We start from the raw sequence: 21,021 nt of genomic DNA on the forward strand, positions 1-21,021 counted from the left end.
CAACAATAAGGCCCACATCATTGATGTCATCAAAACTAATACAAATGCAAACCATGTGCAGACTATGGGCTGGCTTGTGTTTCCACTGAGTACACTGAGTATTTCTGTGTAATTATTTTTGGCACTGAAATTGCTCCTTATGAATAAACCCATAAGCAGTGTGTGGGACTGCAATAGAGATAAAGCATTGTTGTTACACAGCTTTGAGGTAAATACAAACAATTCTGTCTGGTTTCCCTCATAAGTTCCCCCTAGATAGGCATCATCAAATGAGTTAGCATACAAGGTTGTGACCACAGACCATGTATCGAGGTTCTATATCTATGGTTGTGACAACCATCATCTTTCTTTCCTTGCAAATTATGTCATGGCCAAACCTCAACAATGTCAGTCATTCCAATTCCAAGCAGTGCTCAATCATTCCACTCAAACCACATTTTATAATCTCATTGTTAAAACTATCCATGATACTTATTCACAAATTTCTTTGAACGAATATGTGCGTGTACACGAGAGAGAGAGAGAGAGAGAGAGAGAGAGAGAGAGAGAGAGAGAGAGAGAGAGAGAGAGAGAGAGAGAGAGAGAGAGAGAGAGAGAGAGAGAGAGAGAGAGAGAGAGAGAGAGAGAGAGAGAGAGAGAGAGAGAGAGAGAGAGAGAGAGAGAGAGAGAGAGAGAGAGAGAGAGAGAGAGAGAGAGAGCTTGGCAGGCACAGAGATGTGGGTGATGAGGGGGGCGAAGGGAGCTCATTCATAATTCATGAGATGGGTGGGCAGAGTGCAGAATGGCAATGGCACAGACAGAAACTCTATTACTGAGATGTTAACTCTGCTCTGCCTCTCCAGATTCCTGCTATTTGATTGACCAAGGAAACAAAATTGACTGATTGACCACCAAGGACTTTATCTGTTTACTGCATTAACTGGACATTGGAATTGTGGAGAAACTCAATGCATTGGAGAGTCATGGAGATGATGGGCAAGAGGGAAACCTCTTGTGATTCCACTTGAAGGATTATACTAATGAAAGGTAATGCAGATGTAATGAGTTAATGCGTTCTAATAAGAGGAGGAAAAGTTTTGATAATGGTTGTTGATGAGTTGATCAATGAATCTGATCAATGATCTGTTTTGTTACACTTTGCATCATATATATTTATAAATAACAGGGTAAAATAGTAGTGACATATTTCTTTGGGATTCAAGTAAAGCTTCATAATGTAGTCCTGTGAAGGAGGCTGGTTTTTCATAATGGCTTGAGACTGGAGTTGATTCCTGGGCATGTGTTGCGTTGGTGGATCTATTGTTTGGAAACAGTGACAAAGAGACTCTGTCAGAGAATGTGACAGCGCAGACTGTTGAGTGGGACAGAGATTAAATACTGCTGTTTGGAAACTAAATGGCATTTCATTTTATTTTGTTGTTTTGTGCTAGAAAACATTGTCTTACAAAACAGTTGGTCCAATAAATGTAATGATATTTCATTTCATTTTATTTTATGAAACATTTGAATTGCTTAATCGGTCACTTATAAAACAGTTTCTAGATAAGGGCATCTAGCAGTTCAACAGGATTGGTGGAGGCCATTCACTGTAGAGATGGGGACGCTGGCCAGATTCACTCTATTAATACTGTTATGGCAAGGAATGTCTGCCATCGACGTCCCACTGGAAAGTAAGTCAATACAACCTATTGTGTCCCTGCAAGATGGTGATAACACTTTACAGTGCTGCATATTGTCAAATACAGTATGTAAATTAGTGTACAATCCTAATGCAATCAGGTCTTTCATTTTGACTTGTCAACCTACAGTCAGACAGCCTCCCACCATTATAAAACAGTCGTTGAAGGATCATGTCGTGGACCCCAGAGACAACATGGTCGTTGAGTGTGAAGCCAAAGGCACCCCCCACCCAATGTAAGAACTGACACATCCATAGAACTTTCTTTATAGTTCAAAACCATATAAAAATTGTGAGTAGCTGTAGTACAACTCTTTTAATTACTTGAACCAAATGACTTGCCTTTATCCCTAAGTTTCTCATGGAGGCGTAATGGGAAGTATTTCAATGTGGCACGGGACCCTCAGGCCTCGATGAGGAGACGTTCGGGGACGCTGGACATCTATGCCTGGGCTGACCCGGAGGCCTATGAGGGGGAGTACCAGTGTGTTGCCACCAACGAGTATGGCACTGCATACTCAAACAAGATCAACCTACGTATCTATAGTAAGCTGCCACTCCATTCAGGCTTTTGAATCCATTGTCACAGAGTACATTCGAAAAGCTAGGGCCTCAAACCTTGAAAATGCTCAACTTTGGTGGCAGAACCAAGCAAAGCCTAAAGGGACAAATCACTCCAAAATCAAATTTGTCAGCCATTTTCAGACCTCAAAAGTGGTATTGTGTTGAGATAAGTCCATGTCCCAGCAAGATTCTGCTCCCTGTGTTAAATGCCTCTAACCTCGTCCTCTTAACCCTATGTTTCCATGGCAGGGTCCCCTCTGTGGCCCAGAGAGGTGTTGGAACCTGTAACGGTGAGTGTTGGTCTCCCTCTGGTCCTGGACTGCAGCCCTCCTCCAGGCCCTCCCAAACCTGAAACCTACTGGATGAGCAAGTGTGAGTAGGCCTATCTCCTATTCTCAAATCAGAAGTGCATCATGTCTAGGAATGGCATTGATATTCTATAACTAATGACAACCACCGATCTCTCGTTCGGAACTGATTATTTTGTGCATATTTTTGTAATATGGTACTTATCCCAAACATTATCTGTATTTATCCTATCGACTCCAGATGACCTTACCAGGAAATGCATACATAACTTTGTATTTAATTTCAGGTTCATCGGGGAGACCTTTCAACTGGCCTCACCAGCCCCACCCCCCAGTCATGCTGCCTATCAAACAAGACCGTAGAGTGTCCATGGGGGTGAATGGAGATCTCTACTTCTCCAATGTCTACGTCAATGACTCTGCCACCGACTACTGCTGCAACGCACGCTTCCCCTACAAAAACATCATCCAACAGAAGATGCCTATAACCGTAAGAGTCCTTACAAGTGAGTATTGGTATGTGGCACAAGGGATGTTGTATAATTTACTTAACTTACTATGTACTAATTGACCTTCCTTAATAAACTGTTACTTTGGTTTGCCCCACATTGTTTTATTTCAGACTATCCCTAATCTGACTCACCATAGCTCTTCTCTGATCTTACTGACCTAGTGCAGTGGTGAGTGTGTGCTCTGCTTCTTTTGTTGTGTTTAATTTTTACTAAGTATACTGTCAAGAATGAACAACCTCCTTGTCTTAACAACCTGACCCTTCTATAACATTGGTCTGCCTTGACACACAGTCTTCAGGCCCAGGATGAGTTAGGCGCCACTGTTTTCTGTCAAACCACAGTTGTAGTCCATGCTGTCAGGATATTTAAGTGACAAAAGTTCTAAACATAGACTTAGATAGACATCGCGTCATTGTATCTGTCCCATTTTGGTGTCTGTGAGAGCACGGGCAGCGCCATTGAGGCCATCTCCATTTGAAGTGGTCGATTTTCTTGTTCTACTACTTCTATGAGTTGGCAAACAAACTGAAAGGGTGCACATTGCCACCTAGAGTCTGTTATTTGAACAGGTATAAAGCCAAGGTTGGCGATTTACTGCCACCTGCAGTTATGGAATGTTTCCTCACAGGTATAATTCATTGGCTGATCCCTCCAGGTGACCTGGATGGAATTATGTGATCCTTCCTTAAAGATGCAATATGCAGAAATCGCTCCGCCATTTCCTGGTTGCTAAAATTCTAGCACAAGCACTCAGGGTGTAGAGCAGGGTTCTTCAATTCCGGTCCTGGAGGGCCGAAACACTTCTGTTTTTTACTTCTACCTGGTAGTTAATTGCACTCACCTGGTGTCCCAGGTCTGAATTAGCCCCTGATTAGAAGGAGAGGATGAAAAACAGAGGTGTTTCGGCCCTCCAGGACCGGAATTGAAGAACCCTGGTGTAGAGAATCATTGTACCATCTAAACCACTGTGAAATATATTTTCAATAACCAAAAGTATTGTATTTTTAACTGTTTGAAGCTGGCGTACAAAACCGAAAGTAAACTTAACAGGAAGCATAGAAATAAGGCTCATAGAACAGATCTACCGCTTCTTAGACTTGCTTTCAATGAGAATGACAGATCTATAACTCACATTTCTATGTGAATTTGGTCAGGTCACCCAAAAAGTTACATATTGCAACTTAAACCCATAGGAAGTCCCACCCAGTTGACTACTTTAAAATGGTGAAAGTCCTCAATGGCGCTTCCCATGCTAAAACAAGCTTTTGTGTACTAGAATCCTCTATCTATCTCTATGGTTCTAACTCTGTGTGGTGTGTTTCCTCCACAGCCCGCATGGTGTCTGAGGCCGCCCCCACCTTTCTGTCTCCAGCCGGGAGGTCCAGCTCCCAGACTGTCCTGCAGGGGGAGGAGCTGCTCCTCGAGTGCATCGCTGCTGGAGTGTAAGTGATCCTCGGTCGTCACTAGTTACCACATGCTAAACCCTGCCTATTTATAAAAAAGGTATTCTTAAAATCAGATTTTTTTCACCTAACCCTAACCTTAAATTAAGACCAAAAAGCTAATTTAGTTTTTCATGAATTTTTACGTTATAGCCATGATCCTCTCAACCACAAACTTTTTTGGACATGCTTTCCCAAGGCAATTCAGTTCAGAATCACTTCTTATTTACAACCATGACTTGACCAAGATGAACAGAAACATGGGACAACACAATAGTTAAAATATAGGAGTACTAGCTAGCAGTGCTCGAATTGAGAGGGTAAGCGGGGGTACTGCCGTACCCCATGTTAGAAAAAAGGAATAAACGCGTACGCTTTGTTAGCTGAATAATTTGAAGGGGAAAAAATGGATCCCGATTTTATTAGGCCTATGCAATCTGTAACAACGCTTTTCTCCGCGATGCTTTAGCCTTGGAAAGTAGATCATGCTGCAGACAGCATAGCAAAGAAAATGCATGTTTAGAACTGATAATTGACTGCATGGCGCTAGAAAGAATGCAGTTAATTGATTCTAGAATGTTATCGATGGACACAGCTTTATATAACCAAAACATACACAGCCTGCCTCTGAATTTTTTTTTATAGAACTCGAGAACGAATCATTTGGGGGGCTGCTGCAGTTCGCGAACGATATTGTGCGAATCTTATGGAACGCCGTTTGGGTCTTTGCGTGTCAAAAAAGATACACGGCAAATAGCACTTTTTGACTTGTTAAATAAGCTTTTAATTTGACACGTCAAATAACTCAATTCTATTATAGAATGTTGTGTGTGCTGAATTTGCACGTGCAAGCCAAGCGCCACCACTACTATCAGTAGCCGTCAAAGCTGTACAAAAAAAGTCTGCAAACAAGCACACACCGGCCACGAACGATGTGTTTAAAATAGCCCGTTGGTAATAAGTCATTATTTGTTCGACCGCAACTTCTGGGGTAGCTAGCTAGCTTTAAGCACACACCGGCCACGAACGATGTGTTTAAAATAGCACGTTGGTAATAAGGCATTATTTGTTCGACCGCAACTTCTGGGGTAGCTAGCTAGCTTTAGCTTGGTACCTAGCTAGCACCAATACAACCAGCCTGAAAACAATGACCAGTAGAAACTGCAGTCATTTTCATTATTCTTAGCAATGATTTAGGAATTATTGTGAGTAAGTATTAGCTAGGTAGCCACTTGTTGTTCGCCTATTGAAATTTAACTTTAGTTCATGAAAATAAATAGCTAGCCAACTACGTAACCCTGTTGCCCAAAGCTAACGTCATAAGCAGCCACCTAGCTTCACCTCTTTGAAAGTGATGCAGAAGGTTACAATTGGTGGAATCATGCCATATTTAGACTAGATAATGTTGAACAAGGTTGGAATGTGAAGCAATGAAATAGGGTATCAGTCTACTTGATGACACCCGCAGAACACAACTGTGCAGAGTTTACTCAAATATTAGCGTTGTAGCTCTTATCGCGGGACTGTGACTGTGTTAAATCACCTTCCCAGTCAGCCTATTGTGTGTATTGACATTCATATTGCACCGTACAGCTTTACCTAAGGATTGGGGATGAATTAAATGGGGTATCAGTCTACTCAATACCCAATAGCTTTTTCCCAACGTCCTCCTCAGAGTTATCAGACACCAAAACATCCAAACACCAAAACATCCAAGCAGTATTGTTTTTCCTCTGAAATAGTGTTCAATACACATAGTAGGTTGACAATAAATGTTGCTTAATTCACAGTTGTTTCAGAATCCCGCAATAAGAGCTACAACGCTAATGTTCTCTGGGTGTCACTGAGTAGACTGATACCCCATGTCATTGATCCACAATCCATAGGTAAGGCTCTACAGTGAAATAAATATGCCCCCAATGCAATTCAAAAGTGTAATACATCCAGTGTGATTTCAACAGATCTTTGTCAAATTAACAAATTATTGTCTTTTGTTGATTTTATATAACAACATTCCAACCTCGTTTAGCATGATCTATTCAATTATGGCATAATTCTACTATTTGTATTCATTTGCATCACTGTCAATTACATAATATTTTGAAGGCTAACCGCAAAGTCCACTGTTGTGGCTAATCCTTATTGTGGCTAGCTTCACATAGATGGGTCCGACCACAATGAATCAAATAAGAACTGTTTTATAAATTAGGGTTATTTTAGATGATGACTCCTAGCGAGATAGTTAGCTAGCTAACTATAGCTACTGAAACAGATTGTCGTTTTGCTTTTGGGGAAGAACATTGTTTGCATCCATCAGCTAGCTAGCTTTTTTTATGACCAGCACTGTAGGTGCGCGAGACAACTTTACCAGCATCATAGCATACGTATCGAGTGATAGTGTAATCAATGTGTAATAACTACGTAAAAATTTAATGAACGCGTTAAATTATTATGTGACGTGCAGTCATATTCAGGTCCTGATTGTTCAACAAGTTTATTTGACACGTCAAATAGTGTTATTTGACGTGTATCGTTTTTGACATGCAAAGACCCAAACGGCATTCCATAGAATCTCGCCCGTAGCAGTCAAGCAATTTAATTCCAACAACAGTAGTTCACAATCTATTCCAGTTATGGCCTCAACCAGACATCGTTTCAAAATTCTAATGTATCAAGAATAATCTTAAATGTACGCCTAGCAATCACAAATGTACATTGTTTGAAGCACACTTTTATAAGTCTCAGTAACAAATGACAGCTCCAATAAGCCCCCTGTGGTGAACGAGAGGCTTGTATCATGATTCTTTCAAGTTTTTCGTTTTTTAGGCCCTGAATTAAACAAACCAACTGTTGATGGTATATTTAACGTACAAAAGTATGTGGACACCCCTTCACATTTGTGGATTCGGCTATTTCAGCCACACCCATTGCTGACAGGTGTATAAAATCTAGCACACGCCTTGCCATAGAATGGCCTTACTGAGAGCTCAGTGACATTCAACGTGGCACCGTCATAGAATGCCACCTTTCCAACAAGTCCGTTTGTCAAATTTCTGTCCTGCTAAAGCTGCCCCAGTCAACTGTAACTGCTGTTATTGTGATTTGTCGGGAGCTTAATGAAATGGGTTTCCATGGCCGAGCAGCAGCACACAAGCCTAAGATCACCAAGCGCAATGCCAAGCGTCGGTTGGAGAGGTGTAAAGCTTGCAGCCATTGGACTCTGGAGCAGTGGAAACGCGTTCTCTGGAGTGATGAATCACGCTTCACCATCTGGCAGTCCGACGGATTAATCTAGGTTTGGCGGATGCCAGGAGTACGCTACCTGCCCCAATGCATAGTGCCAATTGTAAAGTTTGGTGGAAGAGGGATAAAGGTAAGGGGCCGTTTTTCATGGTTTGGGCTAGGCCCCTTAGTTCCAGTGAAGGGAAATCTTAACGCTACAGCATACAATGACGTTCTAGACGATTGTGTGCTTCCAACTTTGTGGCAACAGTTTGGGGAAGGCCCTTTCCTGTTTCAGCATGACAATGCCCCCATGCACAAAGTGTGGTCCATACAGAAATGGTTTGTCGAGATCGGTGTGGAAGAACTTGACTGGTCTGCACAGAGCCCTGACCTCAACCCCATCGAACACCGTTGGGATGAATTGGAACGCCGACTGCGAGCCAGGCCTAATCGCCCAACATCAGTGCCTGACCTCACTCATGCTCTTGTGGCTGAATGGAAGCAAGTCCCTGCAGCAATGTTCCAACATCTAGTGGAAAGCCTTACCAGAAGAGTGGAGGCTGTTATAGCAGCAAAGGGGGGACCAACTCCATATTAATGCCCATGATGTTGGAATGAGAGGTACGACTAGCAGGTGTCCACATACTTTTGGTCATGTAGTGTATCTCAATTAACAATAATTAAAATAGGACCAAATGCAGGCTCCGGTCACATTTCACATACATCTGTTTAATTTATTTGGTCTTTCACAATAGCTAATCAAGTCAGTGGAACAATTTTGATTCCTTATTATGGGCAAAACATATAGGGTAATTAATGTGCTTATTCTCCATACTTCTTCTACTATTCCACTTCCCAGCTACTTGTTTTAAGCTATGTCCTGGACAGTGTTGTAAGTCATTGAATAGAGAAAACGCTAAATTGAAATGCCTCGTGTATCATGTTTTGTACTTTTACTACTTCAAACCAAGTCGTTAAGTTTTGAATGTTCATTCAACGTTCAAAGCATCCTGAATACACCTGACTTGTGATTTTATTTGGTTTTAATTCCATCCCCCCAACATAGCATGCCCGTGATTAACTTTCAAGAAATCGACCACTGACTACTAGCATGTCAAACCAATTTGTTTATGTCATTTTCCTGGAACTGTTCACTTTTAAATGCCATAAGAACCAGTGCCCTGAAATGGCCTTTGGTTTTCTTACCATATAATAGTCCAACCCCTGTCATCACATGGACCAAAGATGGAGAGGAACTGGACACGACCAACATGAAGGTGAAGAACTACAAGAAGTTACTGCAGATCCCAAAGGCCACGTTTGAGGACGCTGGTGAATACACCTGCACTGCCACAAACAAGATTGGATACCTGGAACACACCATCACTGTCCGGATCAAAGGTCAGCCAATCATCTACATCACATCATCCTGCATCACACCAACACACAGATACAGGGACATGTTCAACATATTTACTCTCACATTGATCTCGATTTGAACTTTACATTTCACTGTTTGATTTCCCTTGGGAGGAAATAGCCCATTCGTTTTATATTCAGTAGTTTGATATAGCCTGGACATGGTTACTTGTCCTTGTATGGGGTTTGATATTCCGGAAATATTTAATATTTATGTAGATTTATGTGATATGATATGTTTGTCTTTTTCTGTTGACCTGATCTCCATGACAGCGGCTCCGTTCTGGTTGGAGAAGCCCAGTAACCTGGTGCTGGCCCCAGAGGAGAATGCACGCTTAGTGTGCCGCTCTGACGGCATCCCCCGGCCCAGTATCCGCTGGTTCATCAACGGAGATACAATCGAGGGTAAGCAAATAACCTAAGCACACTTATAGGTGCAACTCAGATTTTTCAATAATGATATGAATAATATCAGCCATTTTATTACTTAATTTAAAAGGTTATATGGTAAAGTAAGTTGAAACACTAGGAAATAATAGTTTACTTCTCCTTCTCCTATCCTTTCCAGATGCTACTCCAGTCCCAAACAGGGAGGTGTCAGGGGACACAATTACCTTCCGTTCTGTGACTGTGGCAAACACTGGTGTTTACCAGTGCAATGCCTCTAACCAGTACGGCTACCTGTTTGCCAATGCCTACATCAACGTACTGCGTAAGATATTACATTTGTTTGCAGAAAATAACCCTAAACCTCTTTATGCATTGGTATATATGTAAATGCAGAAATTAGGTCACAATTGCAGAATTCTAGTGTGATACAATTTAGTTTTCTGTTCCTCAAGATGCAACACCACGTATGTGGTGTTTGTATTTGAATTCCAGAATATTATGATATTGAATTTGAATGTAATATTATTGAATTTGTAATGCTCAAATTGAATAATTTAATTCATAAATTGAACTTGTATTTCATGATTTGAAACTGAATTGAATGAATATACCAGGGCAAAAATCCCAGTGGCTAGATGTGCCAAGCTTATAGAGACTTAAAAAAAAAAAATATATTTAACCAGGTAAGCCAGTTGAGAACAAGTTCTCATTTACAACTGCGACCTGGCCAAGATAAAGCAAAGCAGTGCGATAAAAACAACAACACAGAGTTACATATGGGGTAAAACAAAACATCAAGTCAAAAATACAACAGAAAATATATATACAGTGTGTGCAAATGTAGCAAGTTATGGAGGTAAGGCAATAAATAGGCCATAGTGCAAAATAATTACAATGAGTATTAACACTGGAATGATAGATGTGCAAGAGATGATGTGCAAATAGGGATACTGGGGTGCAAATGAGCAAAATAAATAACAATATGGGGATGAGGTAGTTGGGTGGGCTAATTTCAGATGAGCTGTGTACAGGTGCAGTGATCGGTAAGGTGCTCTGACAACTGATGCTTAAAGTTAGTGAGGGAGATAAGTGTCTCCAGCTTCAGAGATCTTTGCAGTTCGTTCCAGTCATTGGCAGCAGAGAACTGGAAGGAATGGCGGCCAAAAGAGGTGTTGGCTTTGGGGATGACCAGTGAGATATACCTGCTGGAGCGCATACTACGGGTGGGTGTTGCTATGGTGACTAATGAGCTAAGATAAGGCGGGGATTTGCCTAGCAGTGATTTATAGATGGCCTGGAGCCAGTGCGTTTGGCGACGAATATGTAGTGAGGACCAGCCAACAAGAGCGTACAGGTCACAGTGGTGGGTAGTATATGTGGCTTTGGTGACAAAACGGTTGGCACTGTGATAGACTACATCCAATTTGCTGAGTAGAGTGTTGGGGGCTTTTTTGTAAATGACATCGCCGAAGTCAAGGATCGGTAGGATAGTCCGTTTTACGAGGGCATGTTTGGCAGCATGAGAGAAGGAGGCTTTGTTGCGAAATAGGAAGCCGATTCTACATTTAAAAAACTTTGGATTGGAGATGCTTAATATGAGTCTGGAAGGAGAGTTTACAGTCTAACCAGACACCTAGGTATTTGTAGTTGTCCACATACTCTAGGTCAGACCCGTCGAGAGTAGTAATTCTAGTCGGGTGGGCAGCTGTAATTGTTGCAAAAGGTGGCTCTACAAAGTATTGACTTTGAGGGGGATGAATAGTTATGCACGCTCAAGTTTTCAGTTTCTTTGTCTTATTTCTTGTTTGTTTCACAAAAAAATATATATATTGCATCTTCAAACTGGTAGGCATGTTGTGTAAATCAAATAATACAAACCCCCAAAAAATCTATTTTAATTCCAGGTTGTAAGGCAACAAAATAGGAAAAATGCCAAGGGGGGTGAATACTTTCGCAAGCCACTGTATTCAAGTTTGATTCAATCTATTCTCTTCTAACTTTCCTGGCTGGCAAAGTACCAGGATGTTGTCTCAGGTTTTGAATCTGAATTTAGAGAACTGCATTTGAAAACTGAATCTGAATGCATCTAAGAAGTTGAATATATGAAACTTGAATAAACTTGAAATGACAGTTTGTAAACTGGATACGCAGACAATGAATGCAATATCTACCATATTGAAACTGAATTTATAAATATTGAATTTGAATGTAAATTTATATTGAATTTAAAACAGAATGTAATATTCATTCAATTCAGTTTCAAATCATGAAATAAAAGATCAATTTATACATTTTATGATTTAATTTGTGCATTACAAATTCAAAAATATTATATTTCAATTCAATATCCTAATACAAATTCAAAATTATACCATTTCTGTTGGCACTAAAATCGCTCCATAGCCAGGAATGAAGATAAAAAGCATATGGTAGTTGTCTATTGTCTCATCTTCCTTTCTGTAGATGCAACGCCACGTATCCTCAGGCCCAGGACTGACCTGGTGAAGGTAATTGAGGGCAGCCGCGCCTGGCTAGACTGCCGCTATTTTGGCTCGCCTGTGCCTGATCTGCGCTGGTGAGAACATGTTTATGATGCTCTTCTCTCAGGTGTGTGTGTGTATGCATGTGTGTAACTGACTAACTGTTTTTGCACAGGTCTAAGTTTGGACTGGGCAACCTGGAGGGGAATCGCTTTAAAGTACACAGCAACGGGACACTACAGATCAGAGGCACCCGTATGGATGACCAGGGGACATATCTGTGTATTGTCAGCAACGTAGCAGGACGAGATGAAAACCAGGTCAAACTAGAGGTCAAAGGTGAATGCCCAATAATAGATTTACTGTAACACTTTGCTTCTGCATGTGGTTCAATCTAGAGTTACACTGTTCATGGATCACATTGCAGGTGTTCTCATCATCCGTATCCTCTCTTTTTCAGAGTCAACCAAAATTCTCAAACGCCCAGATAATATGAGAGTCCTCCGGGGGACTGATGTCCGATTGGAGTGTAAGGCCCAACATGACCCAACGGTTGCCATCACCACCACCTGGCTGAAGAACAAGCAGTTCCTCATCATAGGCTGGAGGTGAGCCTGAATATGACTAGTTGTCCTAACCATTGTAACCATGGGGTTTCTGTTGCCACCCTAACTTCCAAGTTATAGTCTATATCTGAGTATAACTAAAGGCTAAACGGTGAATAGTTCAACTGAATTTGTCAAGATGACTTCGTAATAATAACAGTATTGTGTCCTTTTAATTATCTCCAGGCTGTCGCTGGATGAATCAACTCTGGTCATCACAAATGTCAACAGAGGAGACGAGGGCAATTACACCTGCATCATCAAGACTGAGATGGACAAAAACACTGCCTCCGCCCGCCTGGTGGTGATGGGTAGGACTATAACTTGACACTTAGTTAACATACATAGCTACATACACTGTGTTTCAGCAATTGCATTACATGTTATGTAATGTTAATTGCATTGTATTATGTAAGAGTAGCAGATAGAGAGTTCATAAGCATGCTATATGTTTTTGGAATTTCCATCAAAAGTTTCCTTCCCTTCATCCCAGATCGTCCAGACCCCCCTACAAACTTGCAGTTGTCGGACCCCTTCGAGCGCAGCGTCAGGCTTACCTGGACCCCTGGAGATAGCAATCACAGTCCTATCAAAGGTAACAGCTCTACCTTACAGTCTACACCTCAGGAGCAGGACATCCAGAGGAAACATAGGCCACATATACACCATAGTTTCTTTGAAATGGTCAGAGTTAGCTAACATCAACTGAAGTAATCAGTGTGTTCTTCTGGACTTTTCCTCCAGAATACCTGGTGCAGTATGATGATGACGACTGGTTACCTTTCAAGTGGAGAAACCTTTCTACGTACCCTGGAAACCTCAACTCTGTCATTCTGCAACTGTCACCATTCATTATCTATGAGTTTAGGGTCATTGCTATCAATGACATTGGTATGAGTAAACCCAGTCGCTCGTCAGCCAACTTCCAGACTGGTGGAGCACGTGAGTATTTCATGCTTGATGGGTTTGATAATGTGATATGAATAATGGATTTCTCGTTGGCTTCATTAATTGTATTGAACAGGAATACAGCTGACAACACTGATCTTTCATATTCAAACAATTGGACAATGAGCTTTCTAACTTGCTATGATTCTCAGCACCAGACGCCATCCCTAAAAACATCCAAGGAGTGGGAACATGGAGAAACAACATGATGATCAGCTGGGAGGTGATACAGTCAAAGCTTTTTCAAAAGCTAGTGCTCCATTCATTCATTTGTAACTCAATATTTATTCAATGATGAATAACAACTTTTATTCTGTACAATTAAACTTCCGTGTCTGGTATGCGGAAAAGGCACTAAACAACAGAGAGTGGAACGGGCCCCACTTAAAGTATTTGGTGTGGTGGAAACGGAGGGATTCCAGGGAGGAGTGGAAAAATGCTACCACTTGGTGGTGTAAATACTACATCTATGACACAGACACCTTCACACCCTATGAGATAAAGGTCCAGGCTGTCAATGACTTTGGGCTGGGCCCAGAGTCCCCTGTCATCATAGGCTACTCTGGAGAAGACCGTGAGTATGACCACCCATCCCTTCCTGCAGATACAGATACTCTTTTTTTATACACATTTACAGGTAGCTATAGACCTAGATCGACCCATGCCCATGCCATGAATTAATGGCTGTTTATTGTTTACACATAAAAACGGATCTTTGTGATGTCTATCCCTAGTTGACACTTGCCATACCATAGTGAATTACAACTTCCTGTGGGTGTCTCCCAGGTCCCACTGCTGCCCCCCTCAACCTGCGTGTGTCCAGGATAGAGGCCACTAAGGTCACCGTGCACTGGGACCCCGTGGCTCGCAGCAGCATCATGGGAGAACTGAAGGAATACAAGGTCAGACTACTGGGAATAGGTGGCTTGTTTTAGTTTCTGGTTTTCAATTCCAAGTGTGACAATCTGTTATGACAAGGAGAGATCCAGGCTATATTGTTATTCATTAGGAGAGAAGTGGAGGAAGAGCCCTTCACACACTGGCTGCATGAATGAATGGAATAATTAATGAATGACTGAACGAGGGAATAAACGACGGAACAAAAGAGCGAACAAACAAAACAATTAATGCATGTGCTGTGTCCCCCCTATCCCAGGTATACTTCTGGCGAGATAGTAGCCAGCTGAGGTGGCTGAGTGTGAGCAGGGCCATGAAGTCTAAAGCCTTTCCAGCCAGTGGGCCGCGTCTCTCTGGTGTGCTGCCGGGACTCATCCCTTACAGCAACTACAAGATGTACATAGTGGTGGCCAACAACCGATACGAGGGACATCCCAGTAACACCATAGAGTTTTCCACTCCAGAGGGAAGTAAGGAAAAACATTGTGATGCTGTATTAGATGTGGCAGACACTTTTTCTGTCAGGGTTCTTTTCCTAATCATGTATTTCCCAGTGTTTATTCTCAGACTTGACCTCTGACCTTTGATCTATGTCTGTAGCACCCTCTGCTCCAAGATCCTTCCGAATCCAGCAGAGACATTTGGACACGATCTGGGTGGACTGGGACACTCCTGCAGAGCCCAATGGCATCGTCACCGGATACATACTCAAATATCAGACAGGTAGGAAGACTTACTCATTAGCCAGGTGAGCAAATAAGGTACAGTATCTACAGTAAGTACAGTACAGTAGGTGCATGTCTCTTAACCATAAGTTCTCATGGCTCACTGCTGTGCACTCTCTCTACAGTGAACGCAACTCAGGGGGAGGAATTGCGTGTTGAGGAATTTCCCCCAAACACCACCAGTTTTGCTGTGCGCCGATATGATCGCTACACCCGCTATAGGTTTACCATAGCAGCACAGACTAGAATCGGGGTAGGAGAGTGGTACACAGAGGAATCACCCCATTATACAACTGAAGGTATAAGACTGCAGGTCAACCATAACACACAATTACAAGCCATTAAACAGCCACAGATCTGCAGATTTGATCATGACAATGAATCATGTGTGGTTGTTTACATACAGCTAATGCTCGGGAGCAGGTGGACCTCTCCACTCAGGGCTGGGTCATTGGTGTGATGTGTGCTGTGGCCCTCTTCGTGCTCATCCTGCTGGTCGTCTGCTTTATCAAGAGGAGCCGAGGGGGCAAATACCCAGGTACTGTAGCAATACTCTAGTCCAAAAGATTAACATTATAACATTCTTAGATGGAGAGACAGACCCAACAGATCTAATACTCAGTGGTGTGTCCAGAGGGTGCTCTGAAATCTGATTGGCCACCCCAGTGGCCCCCTCAGAAATTCTGAGATCTGATAGGTTGTTTCTGAATATATTTATAATTATAACAAGACGCGCACCGACAGCAAGATTTAAGCAATCTCACCGGAGAAAGCATCCGAGCAAAACAGCGCCACTCTGTCTTAGTATGTGTAGCCCATGTATCTGATGCTGTCTGTACAAAAAGAGTACAACTGAATGCATTCCACCGAAATGTGTCTTCTGCATTTAACCCAACCCCTCTGAATCAGAGAGGTGCCTTAATCAACATCACCCGCGCCCCTGTAGAGCAGTTGTTGTTGGTGGTTAACTGCCCGCATTGCGCAAGGGCAGAACGGCAGATTTTTCCACCTTGCCGGCTCGGGGATTCAAACCAGCGACCTCTCATTTTCCGGCACAACGCTCTTAACCGCTAGGCTGGGCTACAGATACTAAGACAGAGGGGTGCTTTTTGCCTCACTCGGATGCTTTCTCTGGTGAAATACAGTAGATTCAGCCTCTTGCGAGTTGAAGGAAAAGTATGAAACACGGATCGACATGAATGAGAAATCATTATACGTTTGTTTCTTTTTTTATTGTTACATTTTTTGAGGAAGCCTGGCCTACTTTTTGAAGTGATTTGTTTTGACAATCAGATGAAAACATCATGACTGGTTGTGTTCGTGACACATTAAAAGGTATTCACTTTTTACAGTTAAATTACATGTCTTTACTATAAAGCAGGGGTCCCCAATTACATTCAGCCAAGGTTATAAATAATTTGTACACTGCTAATTGACCACAAGAATCCCAAACAGATATAGTATTTGACAAAAACTAAATAATTTCAAACCTTGATTACATTGGGATACAATCACATATGCTTCTCTATTTATGCGTGGTAATACTTGGGAACAGATTTCCTAAATTAAAATCACCTTGAGCTGATTTCCTTGTGATTTTACAGTCTTTTATGTCCAACAATTAAAACTATATATAACAAAAATATATGCAGTATATACCTTTTTTTATTTTTTGCTCTGAAAACTTGGGGGGCCAAATAAAATAACCCTGCGGGCCGCCTATAGGAGGTCCCATTCAAAAAATAGAGACCCCCTGAATGTCACGGTATAATTCATACTCTGGATGGCACTTTCAAGTTAATTTACTGCTATATGCTAATACCCTTATATACAAGCCTGACCTTGAATGCAAACACTGTAACAACACTTTTGGAATTGATTTATGAAGCTGAAGCATTTAATGCATTGAACCATCATAATTATATTTTAAAAATTCACCATGCATCAATTAAGGTTCAAAATGTTATGGCCCCTCTTAACTGGGTCTTTGCCCCACCTTGGCCACCCCGTTCAAAATGTTCTGAACACGCCACTGCTAGTGCTATAGTTAAATCACTAGCATAAAGCTTCTGATCCCACAATTGCACTTCATGATCTAATGGATAGGATACATTTACCCTAAGAATGCAGTGCTTATATTATATTTGGTCAAAGTAACAAGACAGAGATTTTTATTTTCAGTACGGGACAAGAAAGAAGTGACATTGGAGCCAGTGGATGACAAAGATCAGGAGGGATCATTTGACTATCGGTAAGCGATATAACAGAACTGTGAAAATCAATTGAGAAAACCTTGACTTGAGATAAGTATCAGTGGTACCAATGCAAGATTTGTGTATGTCAAAGTCAACCACGTACATCATGTATAATAATTTTGTGAAGTAGTCCTTATCATGTCAGTTTCCCTTTAAGACAGCTATGGTATCTAAATCCTTCCAAATGAACAGTGATCTACAGTCATATAAACATGTATTCATACTGTATTATGTCATGGTAATAATATTCAACATTGAAAAAATTCATTTAATTCCCTAACAATATTGTACCATTCGGTGTTATCATTATTTCAGAATAATGTATTTTTCCTGGTAACTCCCCAATCCTCAGAATTGATCTCTCTATTCTGACTACTAATGTTTTCAAAATGTCATCCTTGTTCTTTTCGCCTTTGGACTGCTGAAGGTCTCTGGAAAGGTATGATAAGACAAACACTGACAAGTTTACACCATGTACACTATATTATTTACACCATTTTTACTATATTATTTTGTATTATTTTACTTATATATTGACTGTATTTTATATTTATAACCAATAATCGGAAATCTGAACAAAAGAAACAACATAAAAAAGGTCTGTCTGCAATTCAAAGTATTATCGTTGTTGAAACAAATGAATGGTTTAAGTGATTTGATTGAATGATCAACCATTTGAGGACATTTTATAGCAATGTTCTTCAACACTGTAGCTCTCAATACAATTACTAAACAATCTATTTTAATGTTTCAGGATAAGTCGTGTCACCACCATTCCGTACTCTGCCCGACGGTAAGTATTATAACCAGTTAGTCTAGAACTGTATGGAGAAAGCTGTTAAGCCATAACCACAGCTGCTGAAGCATATCCTCTGATATTGTCCTTTTTATTCAAGGGAGGAAGAGACTAAAGTTGGCAGGGGCCAGACGACAGTAGACACCATGATGAAACGGACGGATAGTGACGACAGTCTGGTGGACTATGGTGATGGACGGGAGATTGAGTTCAACGAGGACGGCTCCTTCATTGGCCAATACACTGGACACAAGGAGAGGGATGACAGAGACACAGAGTTCAGTGATAGCAGGAGCCAGGAAGCACACTCCCCGATGGCCCACTCCCCCATGAGCCCCATCTACTCATTTGCATAAGGAAACAAGACGTACAATGGGTGTTACACTCAACTAGCACCTGTATAAACAGTTGTATACGCGACTCAGACTGGGTCCGGAATGCCCACTGCCCATTAACTGGGGACACAGGTGTTTCCAAGCAAATCCACCATCTTCTTCAATCCAGGCACACAAGATGATGTGGTTGGAGCCTGGTAGTGTTCCTTTATTCTCATGCTCTGCATTGACACTGGGTTGGTGCTGTAAATGCAATACAGCAGCAATTTAACAAAAAGATGAAGGTTACAGTTACAGTCTGGTTACAGTTACGTTTATGAAGTTGTGAGAAGTACATGCTTTTCAAGTGTATTTTATGGGTGTGGAAGTGCGTGCGTACATACATGTGGGTGTGGAAGTGCGTGTGTACATGCATGTTGATGTGGGTGTGGAATATTTCTACTAATGGAGAGATATTGACTGCATATTAGGCAGAGGGATACATTGATACGTTTATCATGTTGATAAAAGCAGTGACACCTGGTAGAGGAACTATTTATATGATAATTATCATTTATATGATGATTTATATGACAGTGGGAGAAAAATCTTAATTAACTATTCACTGCCAAGTCACTGGTTTCGGCCTGGCAGGATTGCTAAGTGTCTTTTTAACTTTATCTCTACCTGATGGCAGGAAATATGATACCACCTTTAGGGCTCTGTGCCCTTGACTTGTTTGTATGTTGCTTTGTCTAAACATTGATCTGTGAATCTTGGCTGATGTTGTAATTGGTATGTTGACACATTGTCATTGTGTACATACCTTTCAGGACTGTGGGCTGCTTCAACATCTTTCAAAGATAGGCAGATGTCATCTGTAGCCTTAAATGTCTGGACAGCAAATTGTCTACTTTTGGGTGTGAGCAGGAAGCGTAAACACAGACGTAAACATATCCCTAATCAATGTCTCTGGGACCATACTGTACCTTGGGTCCCCCTGCGCACTTTCATTTGTATGAGGAGTTTGTGTAATTGTAATGTATTTAGAAGTTGTAAATGCTATGATATGATTTAATCATTTATTTTCTTTCTGCTAATCATTAATGTTCTTTGTGATTTTGACAATATTAACTGATAAATGTACCTTATACTCACGGTCCTCTAATGAATACACAAATAGATTAAAACACTGTTCTAATTACATGAAATGCTCAAGGTCAGCTGCATATTTCCATCATAAATAATAGTGTTGAAAGTACAATATGGAGGAGCAGCAGTACAGTTTAATCATGTTCTCAAATGATATGGTGCACACGGCATACTGTAATTAACCTTCCAGTCAGGGACTGGTTTTTTTAACTGTACATTATGTCTCTCCCCTTAATATCCCGGCAGGTAGCTTAGTGGTTAAGAGCGTTGTGCCAGTAACTGAAAGGTCGCTGGTTCTAATCCCCGAGCCAACTATGTGAAAAATCTGTCGATGTGCCCTTGAGCAAGGCACTTAACCCTAATTGCTCCTGTAAGTCGCTCTGGATAAGAGCGTCTGCTAAATGCCGTAAATGTATCCCGGCACTTGTACAGTGCCTTCAGAAAGTATTCACACCCCTTGACTTTTTCCACATTTTGTTGTTACAGCCTGAATGTTTAAATGGATTAAACTGAGATGTTGTGTCACTGGCCTACACACCCCATAATGTCAGTGGAAATGTTTTTCACAAATTAATTAAAAATGAAAAGTTGAAATGTCTTGAGTCAATAAGTATTCAACCCCATTGTTATGGCAAGCCTAAATAAATTCATGAGTAAAAATGTGCTTAACAAGTCACATAAGAAGATGCATGGACTCTGTGTGCATTAATAGTGTTTAACATGATTTGTTAATGACTACCAAATCTCTGTATGCAACACATACAATTATCTGTAAGGTCCCTCAATCGAGCAGTGAATATCAAAAACAGATTCAACCACAAAGACCAGGGAGGTTTTCCAATGCCTCGCAAAGAAAGGCACCTATTGGTAGATGGGTAAAAAATGTAAAAGCAGACATTGAATATCCCTTTGAGCATGGTGAAGTTATAAATTACACTTTGGATGGTGTATCAATACACCCAGTCACTATAAAGATACAGGTGTCCTTCCTAACTCAGTTGCCGGAGAGGAAGGAAACCGCTCAGGGATTTCACCATCAGGTCAATTGTGACTTTAAAACAGTTACAGAGTTTAATGGCTGTGATAGGAGACAACTGAGGATGGATCAACAACATTGTAGTTACTCCACAATCCTAACTAAAATGAAAGTGAAAAGAAGGAAGTATCTTCCAAAACATGCATCCTGTTTGCAATAATGCACTAAAGTAAAACTGGAAACAATGTGGCAAATAAATGAACTTTATGTCCTGAATACAAATTGTTATGTTTTGGGCAAATCCAACACAACACATCAGTGAGTACTACTCTTCA

General features: G+C 41.2%; 1 protein-coding gene across 1 annotated transcript; it reads left to right on the forward strand.

Moving 5' to 3' along the window:
• The first annotated feature begins 990 nt into the window (after nucleotides 1-990).
• Nucleotides 991-20,303, forward strand: LOC311148323 (neurofascin-like). Its single transcript, XM_084185250.1, has 26 exons — nucleotides 991-1,026; nucleotides 1,536-1,670; nucleotides 1,809-1,914; nucleotides 2,034-2,224; nucleotides 2,492-2,614; nucleotides 2,838-3,056; nucleotides 4,393-4,504; nucleotides 8,946-9,130; nucleotides 9,422-9,553; nucleotides 9,717-9,860; nucleotides 12,002-12,113; nucleotides 12,194-12,357; nucleotides 12,479-12,626; nucleotides 12,810-12,934; nucleotides 13,117-13,218; nucleotides 13,368-13,565; nucleotides 13,724-13,794; nucleotides 13,923-14,145; nucleotides 14,358-14,473; nucleotides 14,728-14,938; nucleotides 15,069-15,191; nucleotides 15,319-15,492; nucleotides 15,600-15,731; nucleotides 17,375-17,444; nucleotides 18,203-18,241; nucleotides 18,345-20,303. The coding sequence occupies exons 2-26, from the start codon at nucleotides 1,595-1,597 to the stop codon at nucleotides 18,598-18,600; spliced, it is 3,552 nt and encodes a 1,183-aa protein (XP_084041376.1). The 5' UTR covers nucleotides 991-1,026; nucleotides 1,536-1,594; the 3' UTR covers nucleotides 18,601-20,303.
• Nucleotides 20,304-21,021: the final 718 nt, after the last annotated feature.

Source organism: Coregonus lavaretus, assembly GCF_964263955.1.
Source record: "Coregonus lavaretus genome assembly, chromosome: 20".
Lineage (NCBI taxonomy): Eukaryota > Metazoa > Chordata > Actinopteri > Salmoniformes > Salmonidae > Coregonus > Coregonus lavaretus.